The sequence below is a fragment of the Aplysia californica genome, unplaced genomic scaffold, assembly GCF_000002075.1.
Source record: "Aplysia californica isolate F4 #8 unplaced genomic scaffold, AplCal3.0 scaffold00014, whole genome shotgun sequence".
Taxonomy (NCBI): Eukaryota; Metazoa; Mollusca; class Gastropoda; order Aplysiida; family Aplysiidae; genus Aplysia; species Aplysia californica.
In genome coordinates this window covers 402,187-422,186 of record NW_004797284.1, presented here as the reverse complement: position 1 = coordinate 422,186, position 20,000 = coordinate 402,187, and the positions used below count along the sequence as shown (strand labels likewise).

Genomic DNA, 20,000 nt, shown 5'->3' with positions numbered 1-20,000 from the left:
ATTATTATTATTATTGTTATTATCTGTATTCTTACAGTCATTATCAATATTACTATTATTGCATGATCACTAAGACTTGCTTTGTCTGTAAGCGACGTGGAAAAGAAAAATGGTAGGTATCGAAGTACTGGTCGATAATGAGCGCCTAAGGTTTACCTCAAGGCGATGTGGTGAGAGCCTTTGAATGTGGTGAGCAATAATCCTTTCAGTTAATTGACCTCACCATTGAAATGAAAGGAAAGACCAGGGAGTGGAAATAACGCCGGCTTTCAGGGAGAAATCTAATAAGAAACAATAAAGCGTGAGGGTTTTATTGGAATGCCAGGCCTATTTTTCGGATATTTTTTCACGACACGTTGCAGGTTGGAAATTTTGCAAAAGATAACGAGGCATTGTTGGTAATTCTGCGCATTAGAACCATATCTAATGTTTACTTACCGCAAGTGTGGAAAAGAAACGGTGAATTAGATCCACGGCTTACAGAATCATTGTCCTTTTCCCCTCACCACAGGGTTATAGGTTGGTAGATTTTGTTTCCAGTTTTCTTAAGGTATGTACAGTCCACTCCCATTTTTCCTTTTTGACTTATACAATAGTTTGCATGTATGTATGCGTGTAAACAAGAAATACCTGCTTTTCTAGAGAAACCATTATAAAGATAAAGTCCTCAGCATGGACTCGCATAAATAATAGCTCAGAGTGTGTATGTGGGGTATAGCTCTCTCTCTCTCTCTATTTATATATCTTATTCTCTGTCTCTGTGTGTATGAATAAGTGAGTGAGTGAGTGTGTGTGTGTGTGTGTGTGTGTGTGTGTGTGTGTGTGTGTGTGTGTGTGTGTTTGTGTGCCTGTGTGCCTGTGTGAGAGAGAAAAAAAGATAGAAAGAGGGAGAGAAAGAGCGAAAGAGAAAGAAAAAGAGAGAAAGAGAGAGAAAGAGAGAGAGAAAGAGAGAGAGAAAGAGAGAGAGAAAGAGAGAGAGAAAAAGAGAAAGAGAAAGAGAGAGAGAAAGAGAGAGAGAAAAAGAGAGAGAGAAAGAGAGAGAGAGAAAGAGAAAGAGAAAGAGAAAGAGAAGAGAGAGAGAGAGAGAGAGAGAGAGAGAGAGAGAAAGAGAGAGAGCGAGAGAGAGGGAGGGAGGGGAAGGGGGAAGGGAGGGAGGGAGAGAGGGAGGGGTAGGAATGAATAAGAAATCAGACTTACAAATGCGAGAATGGGATATTTCCAAGCAGCTGCCACCCGACTCTCCATCTCACAATGGTTCTCCGGGCCGAAGAAAGCTATGGCACCTTCTTTCCATTGTTCTGAGGACAGAAAAAAATGACAGTGAACATAAGGTGTTTTCTTTAAAGAGTAATATATTCCAAGAGTCATTTAATTGAAACAGAGAGAAGTATATCCAAACAAAGCCATTCTGAGCTGTTCGTAGAAACAAAACTGTGTGTTTGTTTCTTTAAATAAAAAGAATCGCAACAATACAATACTGGTTATTTAGTGCTGGTAAAAAGTAAGGCATAATATAAGCCGAATTACAGGAGGGGGGGGGGGGGGATAAAAGAAGCCAGACCTACACATGACGCCCTTCAACCAAAACAAAACCGTATTTAACAAAAAGCAAGCAAACATTTTGCGTGATTAAAATTGTATCAAAAGCGATGTTCACTGCCCTACTCAACTAAATGTACGTTATTTTGATGAACAAGCACCTGGTCCCTCGTCTGGGCACTTGTTGAAAGGAAAAAGCAACTTATATGCTTGGAAAGTCATCTAAGCCCCATAAAAAAACTATTTATCGATCTATGTCTTAGATTCAAACCAGGGTAATCCAAGGAGGTACTACCTGATATGAAGACATGGCTTTACATAGCATTGGATAAAAAGAGAAATAGCGCATTTTTTAAACAGACTTATAAACAAAGCGCGAAATACTGAAACGATAGAAAGTTCGTATGATTATTTGGTTCCCTTTAAGGACAAGCGGGCTAACCCAGATTTCGGGGGTTTCCAGAAGTCTTGACCTACACCAAAAGTGGGCATTGTCCTACCTATAGGAGAAGTTTGGTTTCATTGGTGCGTATATTTGCTCGGTGGTACAGAAAACTCTACTTGTCTTTTAAAGAAACTGAACAAAGGGCAAAAACTTTTCCTTCGATTTTCTAAAATTAGCATTTTTCTGGAAAGCCCCCTCAACTATTTTTGCCCCTTGTTCATATTTTGACACCACGCCTTAAGAATAATGTCTGGTTTGAACTCAAGGTAAAAATTTTACGTCTCCACCAATACAATTTAAATGAGCAAAGAGGTGGTCTTCTTTGACCCTGATTGTGAAACCCTACCCGACACTAGATAAAAATTTCATCACTTCCCCTCGAAGGGATCGATTTCATATCTTCTGCATTCAAATGCTAAAAGGCTGAGCGTTTCACATCAGACGCTTGTCCAAGAGGTTGGATGGATCAAAACGTAATAAGGAAAGTCTAACAGAGAAGTTTCAAGATATCAAGGGATGAATACGTTAGAGTTCAGAAGATTTAGAAACCCTACATTCCCCAAAAAGGCTCGGAAATCTTGTTTCAAAAATGCTTCCATCGTCATCTTCAACATTGACATTGAAAAGGCTTTCTGAACGAACTGTTGTGATGGGCTTTAAATGTTTCTATTCCTTTTCCTGGTGTTGATGAAATGTGGTCGTTATCGTATGCATACATTGTAGAATCTAATTAAATCTCCTTGGTAACAAAAGTAAAAGTTAGGGCTAAGGTAACTAGGGCCAAGTAAATATTATTTTCGTCACTTTTCGGGTTAAGATATTTTATCGAAAAACAAATTTATTACAAGGAAGGAGTTCCATTTTATGACACATCCTCGTAGAAAAAAATGTACTTCAGTCATATTTATGGTGGAACCTTTTGATTCATTCTTTTCAAATGTCAGTTACAAAAAGTGGATTTTTTTTTAAAGAACAAATTATAATTTGTGTTTATAAGTACAGTTACCACTGATATGTCTTCCCAGTCGCTCCCTGGGAAGCCTTAGAGGGAAAAATGTTGTGCCATTTTAGTAACCAAAACATGTCTAACTTACTTACGTTTACTCAAGACCCACTTCCTTTTTTTTGCTTTTCCTACACTGAATGAGCTGGACCACCAGAGGCTCAGCCGAATTATCGCGTCTTATTTACAAGACCGGCATCAACTATGCTATTTCACTCTGATTTAATTTGGTCAAAAATCATTTTTGATTGTCCGTTTATATAATTCAGTTAAATTATTATTTTTGTAGTTTGATAATTTATTGTTTTTCTTTTACTGGAAGCTTTCAGTGAGTTAGCACAGTTGCGGTCACATTGAGCGTGGAGTGGATATGGGCAATGGAAATAAAACCAAACAGATTTAGAAAAAAAAAAACCCAAGTCCAGAAGACCATTAGACCGCCCTTCGCCCACCTAAGCGTTTTACGATGAGACAGTTAGACAGAGTGGCGATTTGAGAAAGAAGTCACAAGGGACATTGATTAACGTAGCCAAAAGATAGATAGATAGATAGATAGATAGATAGATAGATAGATAGATAGACGGATAGATAGATAGATAGATAGATAGATAGATAGATAGATAGATAGATAGATAGATAGATAGATAGATAGATAGATAGATAGATAGATAGATAGATAGATAGATGATGGATGGATGGATGGATGGATGGATGGATGGATGGATGGATGGATGGACGGACGGACGGACGGACGGATGGATGGATGGATGGATGGATGGATGGATGGATGGATGGATGGATGGATGGATGGATGGATGGATGGATGGATGGATGGATGGATGGATAAAATAAGAAAGACAGATGGAAAAGATGGAAATGAAAAAAGGGAGAACGAGAAGAAAGAAATAGATCGAGAGAGGGAGTGGGAGAGAGATGGAGAGAGAGAGAGAAAGAGAGAGAGAAAGGAAAAGACAGAGAGAGCGAGAGAGTAACTGTGAGAGAAAGAGGCAGAGATACACTTAGACAGAGACTGGCAGAAAAAAAATACGGCAGGACAGACTGTCGAGCATTCAGCTAGTAAAGAGAGGAGATACACATTAACGAAGGTAGTGAGAGAGAGAAAATGAATAGATAGATAGATAGCTAGATAGCTAGAGAGAGAGAGAGAGAGAGAGAGAGAGAGAGAGAGAGAGAGAGAGAGAGAGAGAGAGAGAGAGAGAGAGAGAGAGAGAGAGAGAGGGGGGGTAAAGAAAGGAGAAAGAGAAAGAGAAAGAAAGAGGGAGTGGGAAACAGTGTCAATGAGATGGGTAACGAGGCACGGAACGTAAGGTAAACAAAGAAAACACAGTTATAACGTTAATAGAGTTAGTCAGACAGAAAGTCTCCGTCGCTGTCTGAGTGTAGATTCTTGCCAGCCCACCAGACGACCCCACTGTCTCAATCCCGAATGCAGGCTCAACTTTTCGCTTCTACTTTGCATTACATAGTCTTCCGCAACAGGGGAACGAAAATAGGAAAAGAGGGAGGGTTGGGGGAAGGGAGGGGGAGGGTGGTGGAGGGATAGGGGATGGGGTGGTAAAGGAGAGGGGTAAGTGGAGGGGAAGGTAGCTACTTGTGAAGAGAGTGAGAGAGAGACAAAGATCTTCCTCTGAGATAAAGACAGTATGAGATGTTTGAAATGGCCGTTAAAAAAATAAACAGACGTACACGGAACAACCCGTTGTCGAAAAGCAGGGCTAGAGTATCGACTCAGCATTCGGCTTCTAGAATATTTTTCAATGTATCCGTATGTAGTACCCACATGTATGTCATTGCAAAGACTGACCGTTTGACCCAGCGGTAAGAGTACAAAAAAACACAGGGTTGAGAGGAGAAGACTATAAATGACTGTAGTAAATCACTGTGAAGAAATGGTCATGTGTGGCATGTTAAATGTAATGTAATGTTTTCAAAGTGCCTATAAACACCCTCAGGTTACTTTAAAGCTAAGACCACACATTCGAACGGCAGCCGTCAATCGAAACGAGCTAAAACGGGGAAAACTTTGAATGACCAGATTAGAGCGCCCATTACAGCATTTCGTAGGAGATAAACTTGGGGAAGACGGTGTACTTTCACAGGTGTGTTGACAATGTAAAGATTTTTTATATTGTTCACTTATGGGTAATCTCATCCTTTGAAGACATTGCAACAAACTAAATTCTATAAACGAACCTTTTAAGCATTATTTGAACCATCTTATGTGACTTTTTTTTTCTTATTGAGAATACAATCAAACAGAACACTTGCAGAAAAAAGATGATCAAGTTTCAATTACTCTTAAACTTGTGAAGTCGGATTAAGCAATCGTAAAGGATGACATACATTTGACATTTGAATTTGTCAGCCTTAACATGACTTTAAAAACACTATTGGGATTTTCATTCTTAGATCAACACTCGATCAGAAAAACTGCATGATGGTGGATAGGATTACGAGTGTAAGCCACTCATTTCAACAGCCTCGACTTCATGGGAGCACATAACATTACAATTTGAAGGTTCCTACCTGATACCGGTGGCAGTTTTTCTCATTTAATTTGAGGAGCCATTGATTATCTACTGGTTTGGTATTTACAATCGATACCCGCATTATGGTGTAAACCCCATTGTATCTGAAAACCTGGAAACAATATTGTCCACAATCGTTAACATTATTTCATAATTTGGGCTGATTTTCTATGAAATCGTATTTTTTTATCCGTTCAAACAAATTTCTTTTGGTCTTTGCCTACAGATGGAGGAAAACACAATATCAGTGCGTGCCTTTTAGAGTAAGGATGGAATGAATGGATGAATGAATGAATGAAGTAAGGGATGAAGGGATGAATGAATGAAGGAAGGAATGAATGAATGAATGAATGAATGAATGAATGAATGAATGAATGAATGAATGAATGAATGAAACTTGACTTAGATAAATACATAACAGACATTATTAGGCAGGGACATTGTCTGAGAGATAATATCTAGATCAATAGTTAGACATTCAATATAGCTATATACACAAATGGATGCATTTATAAATACCTAGATGGATAAATAGATAGACAGAAGCAGGACACTGTAACCTTCCTTTTAGAAAACTGACACCCTACAAAAGAAAACCCGGAGGTTTCAAAAGACGAGATGTTACGTCACGACTCGTCATTGGCAGCCAATACCAACACCCAGTTCCTGAGTCACTCTCATATAAAAGGATCTAGGATTCTTCAAAAGTCTTTTGCGTCTTTTGGGGTTCACAATAACTATTACACTGCACACATTTCGCGAACTAACAGAACAGAATTAGGAGGTAATATATAACACAGATGGAAACAGGGAAACGCAGATTAGAACTAGGGAACATTTTGAGGTACGCGAAGTAGCTATAGAACAGTTTGGGAGAAGAAGCCAAAAATCACCAGCTTGAGGGAACCAATGTGTTAAATTTGAGAAAACTTAATCCGCCTCAAAATTAAAACTGCGACGTGTTAGATTTAATAAAAATGTATTCGACTGAATAATTAAGTATTTGCCTCAATTGGTATCATACTAGTAGACGGAGGCCCAGGTAAGATAGGTTCAAATATTCTGCATAGCTTTCTTGACCATTTTTATTTTCGGGAGATGAGGATAGGGAGAGTCATTTCTTTCTGCCTACAGGACTACAGAATAGAAGGTCTGGCGTTTTTGCAACAGTAGAGAGCTTAAATGTTTTTGTTTTGTTTTTGTAAAGTGTTTTACGGCGCTCACAACTGCATAAGGTCATATGAACGGGCGGGACATACCTAATCTTTTCAGTAAGTAGGAAATTTTGAATTTTGCCCTGGTGGCGACCGAAGCCTACGTTTATCGATTTTAGACTACCAAGGTATCTTTAACGTGCGCAACTTGCACACGGACCCTCTGAAATTTTTCGCCCTTGTCCGAATAGGCTAGATGTAGATCTTTCATACCAGAAGATCAGGGGTGTGGCTGAAAGACAGCAGTAAGAAGAAGCGAAGGAGTAGCAGTAGAGGCTGCAGAAAGAATCAGGAGCCCAGAGGAAGGGGCGAAGGAGGTGAGGGGGTGGGGGCAGAAAAAGGAGACGAAAGCAGACGACAGAACTTTGCCAGAGAGCAGGAAATGAAGTGAAATGAGACTTATTTAGAGAAGAAAAGTTTTCGGTCTCTACCAGGATTCGAACACTGGACCTTTGAATGAAAGGCCAACACTTTAACCTCTAGGCCACGACAGCCCCCGAGCTTAAATGTGAATTCATCTTTCTTGTCTACAAACTATTGTATGAAGTAAAAGATTCACTAGTACTATCATGAATACTTCACATGTCTCAACAAATGATAAGAGCGGTTAACAATCATAATGGACATCTAGATAGTTAGACATAAGAATGACTTTATGGCCTTCCTTTTAGGAAACTCACATCCAACAAAACAAAACCCGGAGGTTTCAAAAGACGAGATGTCACATCACGACACGTCGTTTGCTGCCAATACCAACACCCAGTTCCCGAGTCACTCTCATATAAACGGATCTAGGGTTCTTAGAAAGCTTTTTGGACGTTATTGAGTTCACTATAACTATTACATTGCACACATTTGGCCAACTAACAGTGCAGAAATAGTATTCATACAGACGGAACAAGGGACACTTTGAGATGACAGTTGGAGAAGAAGGAAAGGCTAATCAGTAAGTGGGATCAGTGGTATGAAATGTGAGAGTTAAGTTCACCGATAGCAAGATAAACTCTGTAATGTATTAAGTTTTTCTTTTTGATTGTTAAAAAGATATTTTCTGTTTGTTTTTGTTTGTTTTTGTTCTTTTACACATTGCTTGATTCGACAACGGAATTAGAGCACTGGCCTCAGTTGGTATTATAGTGAGCGGAGATGCCGACAACAATAATCTGACTAAATATGGCGAAATTATCATTTATTTTGAATATTTAGAATGGTTTTCCTATCCATTTTATTTTCTTTTGATTTCTTTTGTTTTCTCCCAGGAGAGGGGGGGGGGTCATTATTCGTAAATAAAGTGACTATGAAATCAAAGTTAAACTTTTCATGCCCTTTCATGCAATACAAACGAGCAACAGAACTAAGAAATCACAAGTACTATCATGAATTCTGCACATGACAGAACAAGTAAAGAAGGTGTTTTACAATCACAACTCCATGTCGGACAGACACTTTGACGTATTTCTTTTTAAATTACAAAACACAAAACACAGCGTGCTGCACCATCTGTCATGCGTTTCCACCTCTGCGGCCCAGAAGCACATAAACGAGAGCTGGGATCTTTATGCCGTGAGGTTGCGTCAGGCTCGACGTCAGACGCACAAACGTTAATTTTCCATTTATTGGATTTATTTAATCTCTACACCCGAGCCTGCGTCTTGAGAGGAGGTGTGCCCCTCGATGGGCAGATTAGGAGAATTCTATTTTCTTTTCGAGTTGAAGAGATGCAGAGGAAGCCACAACGGTCATTTAGTGCAAGGACAAGAAGCAAGTTAAAATGGAGGCAACAAAAAATGGAATAATAGGCATGAAAGTAAACATGACAATCTGCAACCGTTCACAGGAACTGTTGCCTTCCAGTTTAGTCATCCCTGGTATTCTTAAATCTTCAAAAAGTACCAAGGTATTGGATGGACATCTCTATAAAAATTGTATTGTTTTCTATTGTTATGGTGCTATACCTCAAACTCTAACGTCCATTGCTTGTTGGACGGACAAAAGTGTGGAGAATCTTGAACCCCTCTACCCCCCCCCCCAACCCCTCCCCCACCCAAATCAAATATAAAATCAAGACCTTCCCCGCCACGATCGAGCCTTGGCCATCCGCACCGTAGCTGATCATCATGCCAGCCATGTAATTATCGGCGCGACCGTTCAACGTTCGTAAATAAGAATATGATGAAAAGCAATACAATTTAACTCTTCCGTTTCCACTCCCCCTAACAATATTTTAAAGCAATATCGCGTTATTCTTATATTCTGTTTTGTACTCAGCATTTTACCTACTTGTGTTCAAAATATCATTCTCGATACACTGTTTCCGGACATACGTCAAAACAGACGTCATACCTTAACCCAAATTCCATTAGTTTTAACACCGTGGATCAGTGTTTTAAAAACATTGCTCGGGACCAGCATTCTGAAATTAAAATTTATTTTTTGTAAGATAAGGAAAAGTTGGGGGTGGGATATAATTAAAATTGAATAGCTTCCTGCATTCGTATAATTCTTAAAGATTACTCAAGAAGTACATTGCCAGTCTTTGTTGTATATTAGTAAACTAGATTGCGGATAACTTTAACAGGATTCTCAAGGGACGTGTTCTTGAACTTGAGTAGTTTGAAAATATTTCATTCACGTCACTTTCTTGGCCTTATACTATCGGGAAGGAAATGAACGTTGAATCACATATGATAATTATATCTCATAGAACACCTTGCAGGCTGGCCGAAAGAGGCTCTAAAACTACACTAAACATAATTTCACTTATAAACATCAGTAACTGCTTAAAGGGAAAACTATGACACGTTGACGTAATTAACTCTGGAAGACGTAGAACTTTCGTCTAATGTGTTATATTGTTTGCTTTAATAAATGTTTTACGGCATTTGCAATACAATAAGGTGAGAGGTGTTGCAAGAGAGTAAAATACACAAAAAGAAGGATGGGAGATAATGGCGATAGATATTTGATAGGAATGAAGGAGAAAACCACACCAGAGCACTACCCAAACACCCGCCGTTGTATTGTAACTCTTCCCATTCGATGCAAAACACGATAGTGTTATTTCCATAATGGGGAAGACAAAATATTATGCAATCGAAATTTTCGTGTATGCTGCGGTGGATTAAACCCAGCCAAAGCAGGCCCAGGTTGACAGTGCAACCGCAGATCGCCTCCAAAGCAATATAATTTATAACAATGATGCTCGTTTGTTTGAGAAAAGAGAACCACTTTGTGCAGGAGAAAAGCAGGCAAGACAAACAGAAACAATAGTGGGACAGACAAGATGTCAGACCAGAATAATCACCCTGGAACCATCTAAAGGTGTGTAACATATCTGCATAAGTAGCAGCACACATACAACGAGCGGCTAAACGAAACTGGTAAACCTAAACGAAACAGTTAAATCTATACGAGAACTAAGTGACCAAATAATGAACTGAACGTCATATGGGTCATCTGCTATCATCATAACGAAGATTAGCGCAAAAAAATAGCATAAACCATATAAACCCCTCCCCCCAAAAAAGAAAACGGGAATAAAAAACAATATAAAAAAACATAAAGAAAGAACGAAATAGATAAATAAAAATATAAAATTAATACATTCTTGTTTTAAAATGATATAAACTGAAAAAAATAAGATAAAATAAAGTAAATAAAATAAAATTTAAAAACCTCATAAATTTCCTTTTCAAACGCAAAAAAGCGCCGCCAGTATAAATACTTCAAACATTTCCCAAATTGTACACTTCCATACTACTGTTCGGTAATTAGGCCAATCTGTGAAACGTACTCTTCCGTAACGTGAAAAAAAAGAAGCATACTATGTATAGCCATTCTCCTCTCTATCATCAATGCGTCCGTTTGACGAAGAGCCGGAGAAAACTCCCAGCATGAGGGTGGTCTCGGTAAAGTCATCGCCAAAGTAAACCTCCACCTCTGTGACATGACAGCGGCAGAGCCCTTTTCTGAGGGGCTAGAGCCCCCAAACACAAAGTCCTAGTCCACTAGTCCATCAAATGAGGCTTATGCCAGGATTTAGCCTCTGGCTTGGGTTACAGGTCTATACCCAATTCCATTAGGGTCTCCACCACTTCGGCTTTTGGGAGAACTGTTGCGAACTCCGAACGAGAGATAGACTCTTCACTCTCTCCCCCCTCCCCCACCCCCAATCACCTCCCCGATATCCTATAACCTGGCGTTGTTCTGCAAACAAAGACGTGTTTGTATGTGTGTGTGTGTGTGTGTGTGTGTGTGTGTGTGTGTGTGTGTGTGTGTGTGTGTGTGTGTGTGTGTGTGTGTGAAGAGACAGAGAGAGAGAGAGAGAGAGAGAGAGAGAGAGAGAGAGAGAGTGTGTGCCTGTGCGCGCGCGCGTGTGTGTGTGTGTGTGTGTGTGTGTGTGTGTGTGTGTGTGTGTGTGTGTGTGTGTGTGTGTGTGTGTGTGTGTGTGTGTGTGTGTGTGTGTGTGTGTGTGTGTGTGTGTGTGTGTGCATCTGTGTGCGTGTGAGTGTGTGTGTGAGCAAGTGTTTGCTTGTTTTATATAATGTTCTTTGATGAAGGCGTTTTCACGCCCTCATAGACACATTTCAGATCATTTTATATATGGCTACAACCCTGCCTGTCGGGGCCAACCCGCCTGAGAGGGATACAATGTCCCTACAGAGGGACCAAAATACTTGATAAATATTTTCCTAACTCGAGAATTGAACTCGGGTCTTCTGCGTGCGACGGCAAAGCACCTATCCTATACATCTCAGACGTTTGTATAAAATCTAAAGTAGACCAAGTTTTCTTCATTACGTTGACTGAAAACAGGTAACTTATAAGATCTAATAAGTATTTTAAATTTTGTATTACAGAAAGCCTTGCTAAGAGACAAGTAAGACCAGTTTTGTTTCACAAGACAGTAGTGATTGTGCTTGTTTTGTTCTACTTTTTGAGCGCTCGGTGGACAGTGCGTGTTGCTAATCAGGCCATAGCGTTCCAGAAAAAGCCACTATTAGTGAAGGCTGTGAAGCGATAGATGTTCAAAAAAGGAAAGAATAAAAATGCAAAAACAGAGGAGATAATACAATAAAGTAAAAATAAGGTGTAGATTATATCACGTCTTAGCTCAGCTATTGATGCGTTTTGGTGTACAGTTTGTCTGTTTGTTTTTCTGCAACCACACTGTGCAGTATACAAGAAGATACAGCATTGGTTTAACCCTGCTCTCTACACAGTTTTCTTATATTAGAGGCGTGACTTCAGACCCAAAGTCTGTCTCCGATACGATTGATCCAGAAAAAAGAAGAGTCAAGTCTAATCCTCTCCTTCACCTGCGCTCCTCCCCCCCTCAACCCCCAAACCCTCTTCCATATATTTAGCAACGCTTCTTTCGACATGCTTCTTTCTAAAATTGTCAAATGCGTACTCAAGTATTGTACTACCCTAGCCAAAAGTGTGCCCTCTGCAGAATGTATCGCCCTCTAACAACATAAAAATACACAATACTTTCCCACAACCCCACAGAGTCACAATCAGTCGTCTGGATAAGTCGAAGTACAAGACGGGAATGAGAAAATAAATAGAAAGATAGAAGCAATACAGGGAAAGAAAAGTTGAACCCACCTCTCGTATCATTCAACTACCATCAGATGTTGTGTTACTTAGCTAAGGGAAAATATCAAAGTGTTGTCTTACCTGTCATGACTCTAAGAGACTCCAGATCCTGACCCTTGTTGTCCCCAAGAAGGTAGCTGAGCTCCACTCCGGGCAGTACCTCCGAGTTGTTGTTGACCATATTAATGGCGTGCGTCATTGCTCCAGAAATCTTACGGCCCTCCCCCAACTCTGTGTTACCCCCGGGAATGGTCATGGTAGCGATGTACCCAAGTAGGAGATGCGTTGTGTCGTCGGTCTGATTTCCGTTGGAAACAGTCATATTCGTGGAAGATGACGATAATGACGATGATGAAGATGAAGACGATGTCGGAGAAGCGGTCGGTACTCCAGTAGGGGGACCCGCCGATGAGGAAGAAGAAGTGGTAGATGCACCGACTGATATCACAGCTGTTATTAATGTTGAGAAGTATACAAATGCAACCAGGCTGTCACCCATTTGCATTATTACTGCTGGAGTTCGTTTGTTGCTGGGCGTATTTGACGCAAAGAGAGTATGTAAGCCATGGGCTTCGTTTCTCACCCTGTAGCCTCCCATTGTTTGTAATAAATTAGCTAAGAGATTCTGGGTCCATCAAGTTAGATCCCACAGTAGAAACTTCTTGACTTGCACAGAAACAGAGTTGGGTGGTCGCATATGTCCAGCATACATGCACTTTGTTTCATTCATTGCGATCAAGAGTTGGTATACTGGACAGAATCAAGAAAATCCGTTCTGTCAGGAACCTCGTCGTTCTGTCGTACCTCAGCAGTCATCTTTTTATTCACAGTAAATAAAAAAAAACCAGAAATTAGATTCCTAATCTGGACAAAAAACATAAAACAGCATTTTGTTCCACATTTGGTGGATTTCCCCCCATTAACCCCAAACAAGGCTCACTTTACGTCAGCGATAAGAAGCGGGAATCAAGACAGACGTGACCACTTGCAGGTATGCAACAACGGATAATGCACATTGGAAAACAGAAAATGACAAATCATCAACATTTGTCTAGAAAGGCGATACGATCAATTCAAGGAAGTGGATGCTCGGGATGGAATATGAGTAAACATAACTTTTTTATTATCTTTCAGGGCAAATTTAACTATCCAGAGATAAAGGCGTTTTGTTTACAGAACCAAGAGTGAATATGACGTTCGTTTTAAAAGTGTTTGCGTGAGAGTAGGTGGATCATGGAATTTCGACAAGTACATTAGGGGGAATATGTGCGGCGAATAGAAAGGAGGCAAAATGAGTGGATGCAGCAGAGTAATAAAGGAAGACAGAAAGAATAGAGGTAGGAAGCGAAAAGAGAAAGAAATATGGTTTTAAATAAATAACAAGCAAATAAAACTCAACAGAAACGTGAACATGAAGGACTCACACGCACACACACGCACACACGAGCATACACACACATACACACACACATGCACACAAACGCATACACACACATACACACACATACACACACATACAGGCATACACACACGGAGAGAGAGAGAGAGAGAGAGAGAGGGGGGGGGAGGAAACGTAAAGAGAGTGAGCGAGCGAGAGAGACAGACAGAAACAGAGAGACAGAGAGAGATTGAAAGCGAGGGAGACAGATAGAATGAGAGCTAGCAGCCTTGGTTTAAATAAAAGGGATAAAAAGAGACCCATTGACACGATAACGACATTAAGTGCAGGAAAAAGAAACAACCAGTTGAGCCCTCTAACCACCCTCAAAATTAGAGGATGTGTCAAATTATTTAGCTTCAGTTGTTTGTTGTTGGTTTTTTTGAAATACTAGATTCTAGATTCTAGATAACGCAAACACTATTCTTCGTCCCAGGTTCATACGAGTATGTTTGACTATAATATTTGAAATGCAAAGCCGCTGACACGTCATTTCAAAGCCGAACATTGCCGGCTCTGAAAAATCAGCGTATTCTTGAGACAACGTAGGGGTTTGAAAAAGAAGTTGTAAAGATACGGAAGCACTACTTCATTGTTGTATATAAGCAGTAGAGGTCTAATCGTGGGTTTGGTGAAAATGTTACAATGGTACTTACTTACATAGCGTCTATTCCAGCCTTACGAATACATCCATTTGAATTGAACATGGATAAGGGAAATAGTAAGAAACTAGAACTATATTTCACAAAAATGCTGAAAAAAGCCATACTTGTCCATACAACACACATTTAATTTAAAGAATTAGATAAGATTCAATGGTGTGAAGATAATATAGATCTAGAATCTAGACGAAGTACCGCTATGGTTTCTCATATTATTTCTCGATAGTATATGATATAAAAGAACTATAGAACACGTTAAATATTTCACGGTGACAAAGGAAGGCACATTCCACAACACAATGCAAGAATGTTTTTAAATATACTGATTAGAAACAACGACACACTTCCTCTGTGATATCCGCTGACACGGGTTTCTGTGTGAATAAAAAGCACATGAGGCAGACCTATATCTCTTCTTCTTTTCAAGTTGAGTAGGGCGGGAAATAGCCCATATTTTTTTCCCTTCGTGTTGTGTTCTGGCGAGGTTTTACCATTTTATTTTTTGGAGCAGCTCTAAAAGCCTGACTGTGAATGATATCAGCTCAGGCGGTTGACGCAACACAGGTAATAGTATGGGTATTTTAGCTAGTTCAGTGAAAGAAAGGGGATGGGGGTTGGGAGGGGTGGGGGTGAAAAGAAAAGAAAAATGACTGACTATCTGAGCTTGTCATTGTTGTAGTGTACTTTATATTTTGCTTGTCGGTTTTATTCTACCGAAAGAACCGTTAAGTCGTGAACGAGAGTGAAAAATACAAGTGAACATAACATGATCTGTTGGGTTCAAAGCTATTGTTGCTGCCCTTTGCCACGACTTCCCTAGTTTCTTGCGATTGGTGCAGTGAGTAAACACCTAATCTACTATCGTCTTCGTCGTAATGGGTGGGCCCTTCGGCATGCACGGAAAAGTGTCCTCCAGGATTGTACCACACACCGCGTGTTGGCCATAACAGGCCAGGACAAAACAGCCCAATTCTCAATTATCTTGTCTGTGCTCAGGGTCATGTAAAATTTACGACAAAGCAAACCAAGTCCCCCCCCCCCTAAATATTTTAGTGAGCAGAATTGATCTTGTTTTCTAATGTCTAATGTTTTGAAAGCAAATGCAACTGTCCTCACTTGAAATTTCCAAACTTCTCTGCAAGGACTGGACCTATAGTAAAGTTTCGTAATTATGAAGAACCTTGCAATAAGAATTAAGGTGGACTGTGGTAAAGTTTTCATAACTGCCAAACGGGATATAACGTTTTACTTTCCTTGGAATCGTGGCGGCGAATAACATTAACGAACAGCTCATTGGAGAGCCAATGCGCCAGCCGAAAAGTCGAGTAACTTTTGTTTACTTTACATTTTACTATGGTAAGACAAGGGACCACTGTCAGTTGCACTGGGCAGCAATGAAGACACGGATAGCAATCAGGACATAATTATAAGGCTCAATCCCTTTTAGTATTCAAACGGATGTTTTCAAAAAGTGTCAAATTCCGTCTCCTACCAGCTTGCCATACCAAAAAGGGAGGAAAATCGTTTTTCCCGACTTTTTGTAGTCATATTATCTTCATGTCGATATCAAATTAAGCCCCAACCCCCCCCCCCCCCCCCCCCCCCCGGCCTCGCTAACCAAGGTAAAACTGGTCATATTATATAGATCTTCTCGTACAAGTGTAGTACCACTAGTCAGTACAACCGTAAAATTGACCACTCCCTACTGCACCCATGTGAACCCAAGTTCACCATTCTCCCTCATCAAGGTAACGTGGGAAAGCAAAAGCATTCTCATATCATGTGACCTTTACAAAGATTAACGACTCGATTAGCCTGGAGGAATTATTTGGACATGAACCACAATACATAAGACAAAAAAATCGGCTAATCCTCTGAGATATAAGCGATGGGCAGAAAGGTGAAAGAAAATATAACTAAAATCGTCCATCGTACGAAAGGAATTCAAGAAAAATTGAAGGCAAAAGAATATCTTCGTTTTGGAAATGCAAATTTCTACGATAGTTTGCTCCCTCTTGTTCTCCTTTTGTCCTATTTCGTGTAGTTCATATCGCACATTTCTGGTGCCAAAGAAAAGTTTTCATTTCGAAAGGAACGAAAGGAATTAATTAAATATCACGGCAAGTTACAGGCTCTCTGGAAGAAAACCGAAGGTTAAAAAGGGAAAAGACTGTCCCCCCGCTGCCTGCAAAATATTCTTTTGAAGTCAAATAGGTCAGATAATTATGATAGATGATATGTTTCTTCTCACACATATAAAATAAAGAAATTATATATAATATATATGAACTATTTTCATTCATTATTTTGTTAAAGTGGTTTCCGAGATGTGATGGAGGTTTGACATTTCCGAAAGTAACGATTTCTATGGTGAATTATGTGAGCCCACTACTTCGTGCTCCAAGAACAAATAATAAATACATAAATACATAAATACATAAATACACGAATAAATAAGATAAATAAATAAATAAATACACGGTTCCAATGTCAACTTGCAAAAAGCATATTGAATATACTCCTCTTTCGGTTGGCACGTTTTCCCCTCTATCCGGGGCCCTTTTAAAGACAGACTCGAAACAGCCCGGATTTTAATAATGTAGTCTGTTTCAGCTGGGACATAAAACTTTTAAAGTAAAACACAGAGTGAAGCGTTTTGAGAGAACATTACAACCGAACAAAAATCACCAGGCTATCATTTTTTAAATTACACACTTGGCAAACAAAACAAATGTCCTGTTGATTAAGTTTCAAAGCTACATTTTTTTTTATGGCGGGGGGAGGGGGGTGTATTTTGTTTTTCTTTGTCGTGCTTTCCGTCCTATAGTTTTCTGTTGAGCTCGTTCCATTTAGGATTCAGGATGTTGTGTCCGCAGTTACAAGAACCAGGAAGTGTATTTTGTCCCCATAAAAAGTTGTCTTCAAACATACCAGAGAAAGAGGAGATGGATTAACAATATGTAAGACGAGAGAAAGACGCAGAGAGAGAAAAAGAGAGAGAGGGAGAGAGAGAGAGAGAGAGAGAGAGAGAGAGAGAGAGAGAGAGAGAGAGAGAGAGAGAGAGAGAGAGAGAGAAAGAAAGAGAGAGAGAGAGAGAATGGGTGAGGGTAGATAAAAATATAGCCAAAACACTGCCTTGGCATTCTGGGTAATCTATCCTTTGGAAGTGAAATGAGGAAAGATGAACAATAATAAACATGTAATATAATTTGAATTGTCATCATAAATGGTTTTGAGAACATATAAAGAGAGAATCTAAACTTGTTAAGAGTGAACAGTATTCAATGGAGAGGAGGACAATGAGAAAGAAACAAATGCAAACTGATTTGAAACAAACAGAAAGATTGGAGTCTATAGATTATTCAAAGGGCAAAAGTAGAACTAGCCATTAAATTATCAGACTTCAAGGACCTCTCACAGTGTAGGGTGTAGGACTTCGAGAATTTGAACATGTTTTGGATTTTAAGGCCTTTGATTTAATTTGGATTAAGTTTCGACTTATTACATTTATTTCTTTACCTTCCTTTACATGGGTTCCTGGCAAGTAGCACGTCTCCTGATAACAAGGCGGTCGGTCTTTCCGTGAACCCAAGTATAGGATGCATTTACAATCCAACCATTTGACATTATTGTTGTGAAAGTATTCAACAACAATAAATCATCCCACAATTAGAGTTTCATTACGACGGTGGATAAAAAATAACGATGACAAAACATGAAGAGTTTAAAACACAGCTGGCAAAAGTAACAGTGAAAAAGACTTCATTTGAGTATGTAGATGTCTGTTTCGACTGACTAAGCAGAAGGAACACTATGAAATGGCTTTACGCAAGTGAGATTAGACACAATTCACAATAAATAAAAAGCAGATCAAAAGCAAGTTAAAGTTGAAGGAGTGTCCTTATAACGAGGGCTCTTCAACATTTTACTTCAGAATAGCCTACCAAAAGTGGTCATTTTCTGACGTGTAGGAAAAGAAATGCAAGTCTCACATACATCACAGACTCGACAACTCGGACTACTCTGATGGTCATCAATAAAGGCTAAAATGTGTCCACGATTTGTCAGCAGGTTAACTGCTAAACAGCTGAACAACTGATAGAGAGCTCAAGCAAATTCAAAAAGGGTCACGCACACATCCTTAATTAATGAAAACGCCGGAAAATTACATATCTCTCTCTCTTTCTCTCTCTCTCTCTCTCTCTCTCTCTCTCACTCTCTCACTCTCACCCACATAATTCGTCTACAGGTACAACCATTCATCACAGAACAACCCTAACATTCGAAGACATCTTCCCTACCGCGAATTCCTCGGATGTCATGTAGAACAGCGAAAAAGGGTGTGCACACATAACGTTCTGTCGAAATCGTGGTTGGTTGGCGAATGCTCTGATGTGGTATGTGCCTTTATTCCTGTCGAACATCTATCGTCCTTATATCTCTCCTCTTTTTTTGTGAGTGTTTTTGTTTATTAATCTCTTGTAACACCTCTAATCTTCGGCCCTTTTATGGCCTAAACTGTGTTGCAGGTGCCGTGAAACTCTTACAAAAAACAAAATCAAATTTGAAAGTGGTACAGTAACATTGTCTGACGTAGGAATCAGACATTAGAGAAGTTTGAGTGCGAGTTCGGTTGCAATGACGTCACAACAGACAGATTGAACCTTTCCATTTCGACTAAACGAAAACAAAAACCAACCGCAATTGTGTGCGCGCACGCTCTTATTAAACAAGCCAGAAATTCGCCGCCAAAGGGCACTCGACGCGTGAATCAGTGAGGTGATTTTTCCTCTTCAATCTCTTCCCCTCGTGCACTTCGCCGCCGCGGTTTGCCTGATCAAAAGAATCTGGCCGGGGGTATAGGGCGAGCTTCCTCCAAGCCGGTTTATGCCTCCCCTGGGATCCGCCCGTAGGCGTGATAAATCTGCGGAGTAACACAGCTAATCTCCGCGCGTCTCCCGGCCCAAATAGGAGGGGCGGTCCCAGAGCGGGGGGCGGGCCCGGCCTGTCGGCACAGCGGGCAGGACTATTAAGGAAATTACCTGTCAGGCGCACGGCCCCGTGGCCCTCCCCGATGAAAGGTCACGCCGGGCCTGAGCTGATCAGCGCTCTCGACTGCCATTGATTGAAATCAATGAAGTGCCGCTACTGGCTTCATTATCCATCACGCGAGCATCGTGCATGCACGCCCGAAAACGGCCCGATGACAAGGACGGTCGAAAACAACACATTATTATTATTATTATTAATACTATAGCCCAACTGGCACGTAGCGGGAACGGTTGAAAAGGGCCAAGTAATCAGAGAACAACCCCTTCCCTAGCACCCCGCCCCCCTCAAAAAAAGTATTTTAAAAAACCGACACTGTATCCCGATCAAAAAAGGGAGTAGTAAAAATAAAAGCCACGACGACCGAAAACAGCACAGATCAACTGGGAAGTGGATTTGAGAATGGATACCGTCGTGCATGTGATTACATTGGCCTGCTCTCTCTCTCTCTCTCTCTCTCTCTCTCTCTCTCTCTCTCTCTCTCTCTCTCTCTCTCTCTA

The 20,000-nt window shown here is 40.2% G+C and overlaps 1 protein-coding gene across 1 annotated transcript in view; it reads right to left on the bottom strand.

The window, feature by feature from the left end:
* The window catches only part of LOC106012316 (guanylate cyclase 32E), a gene marked incomplete in the record, with an annotated part of 115,447 nt that overhangs the window by 94,052 nt on the left and 1,395 nt on the right, over positions 1-20,000 (bottom strand). The window contains 2 exon segments of the mRNA XM_035970857.1: positions 1,198-1,298; positions 12,433-13,167. Coding sequence (XP_035826750.1) covers positions 1,198-1,298; positions 12,433-12,949 — 618 coding nt within the window.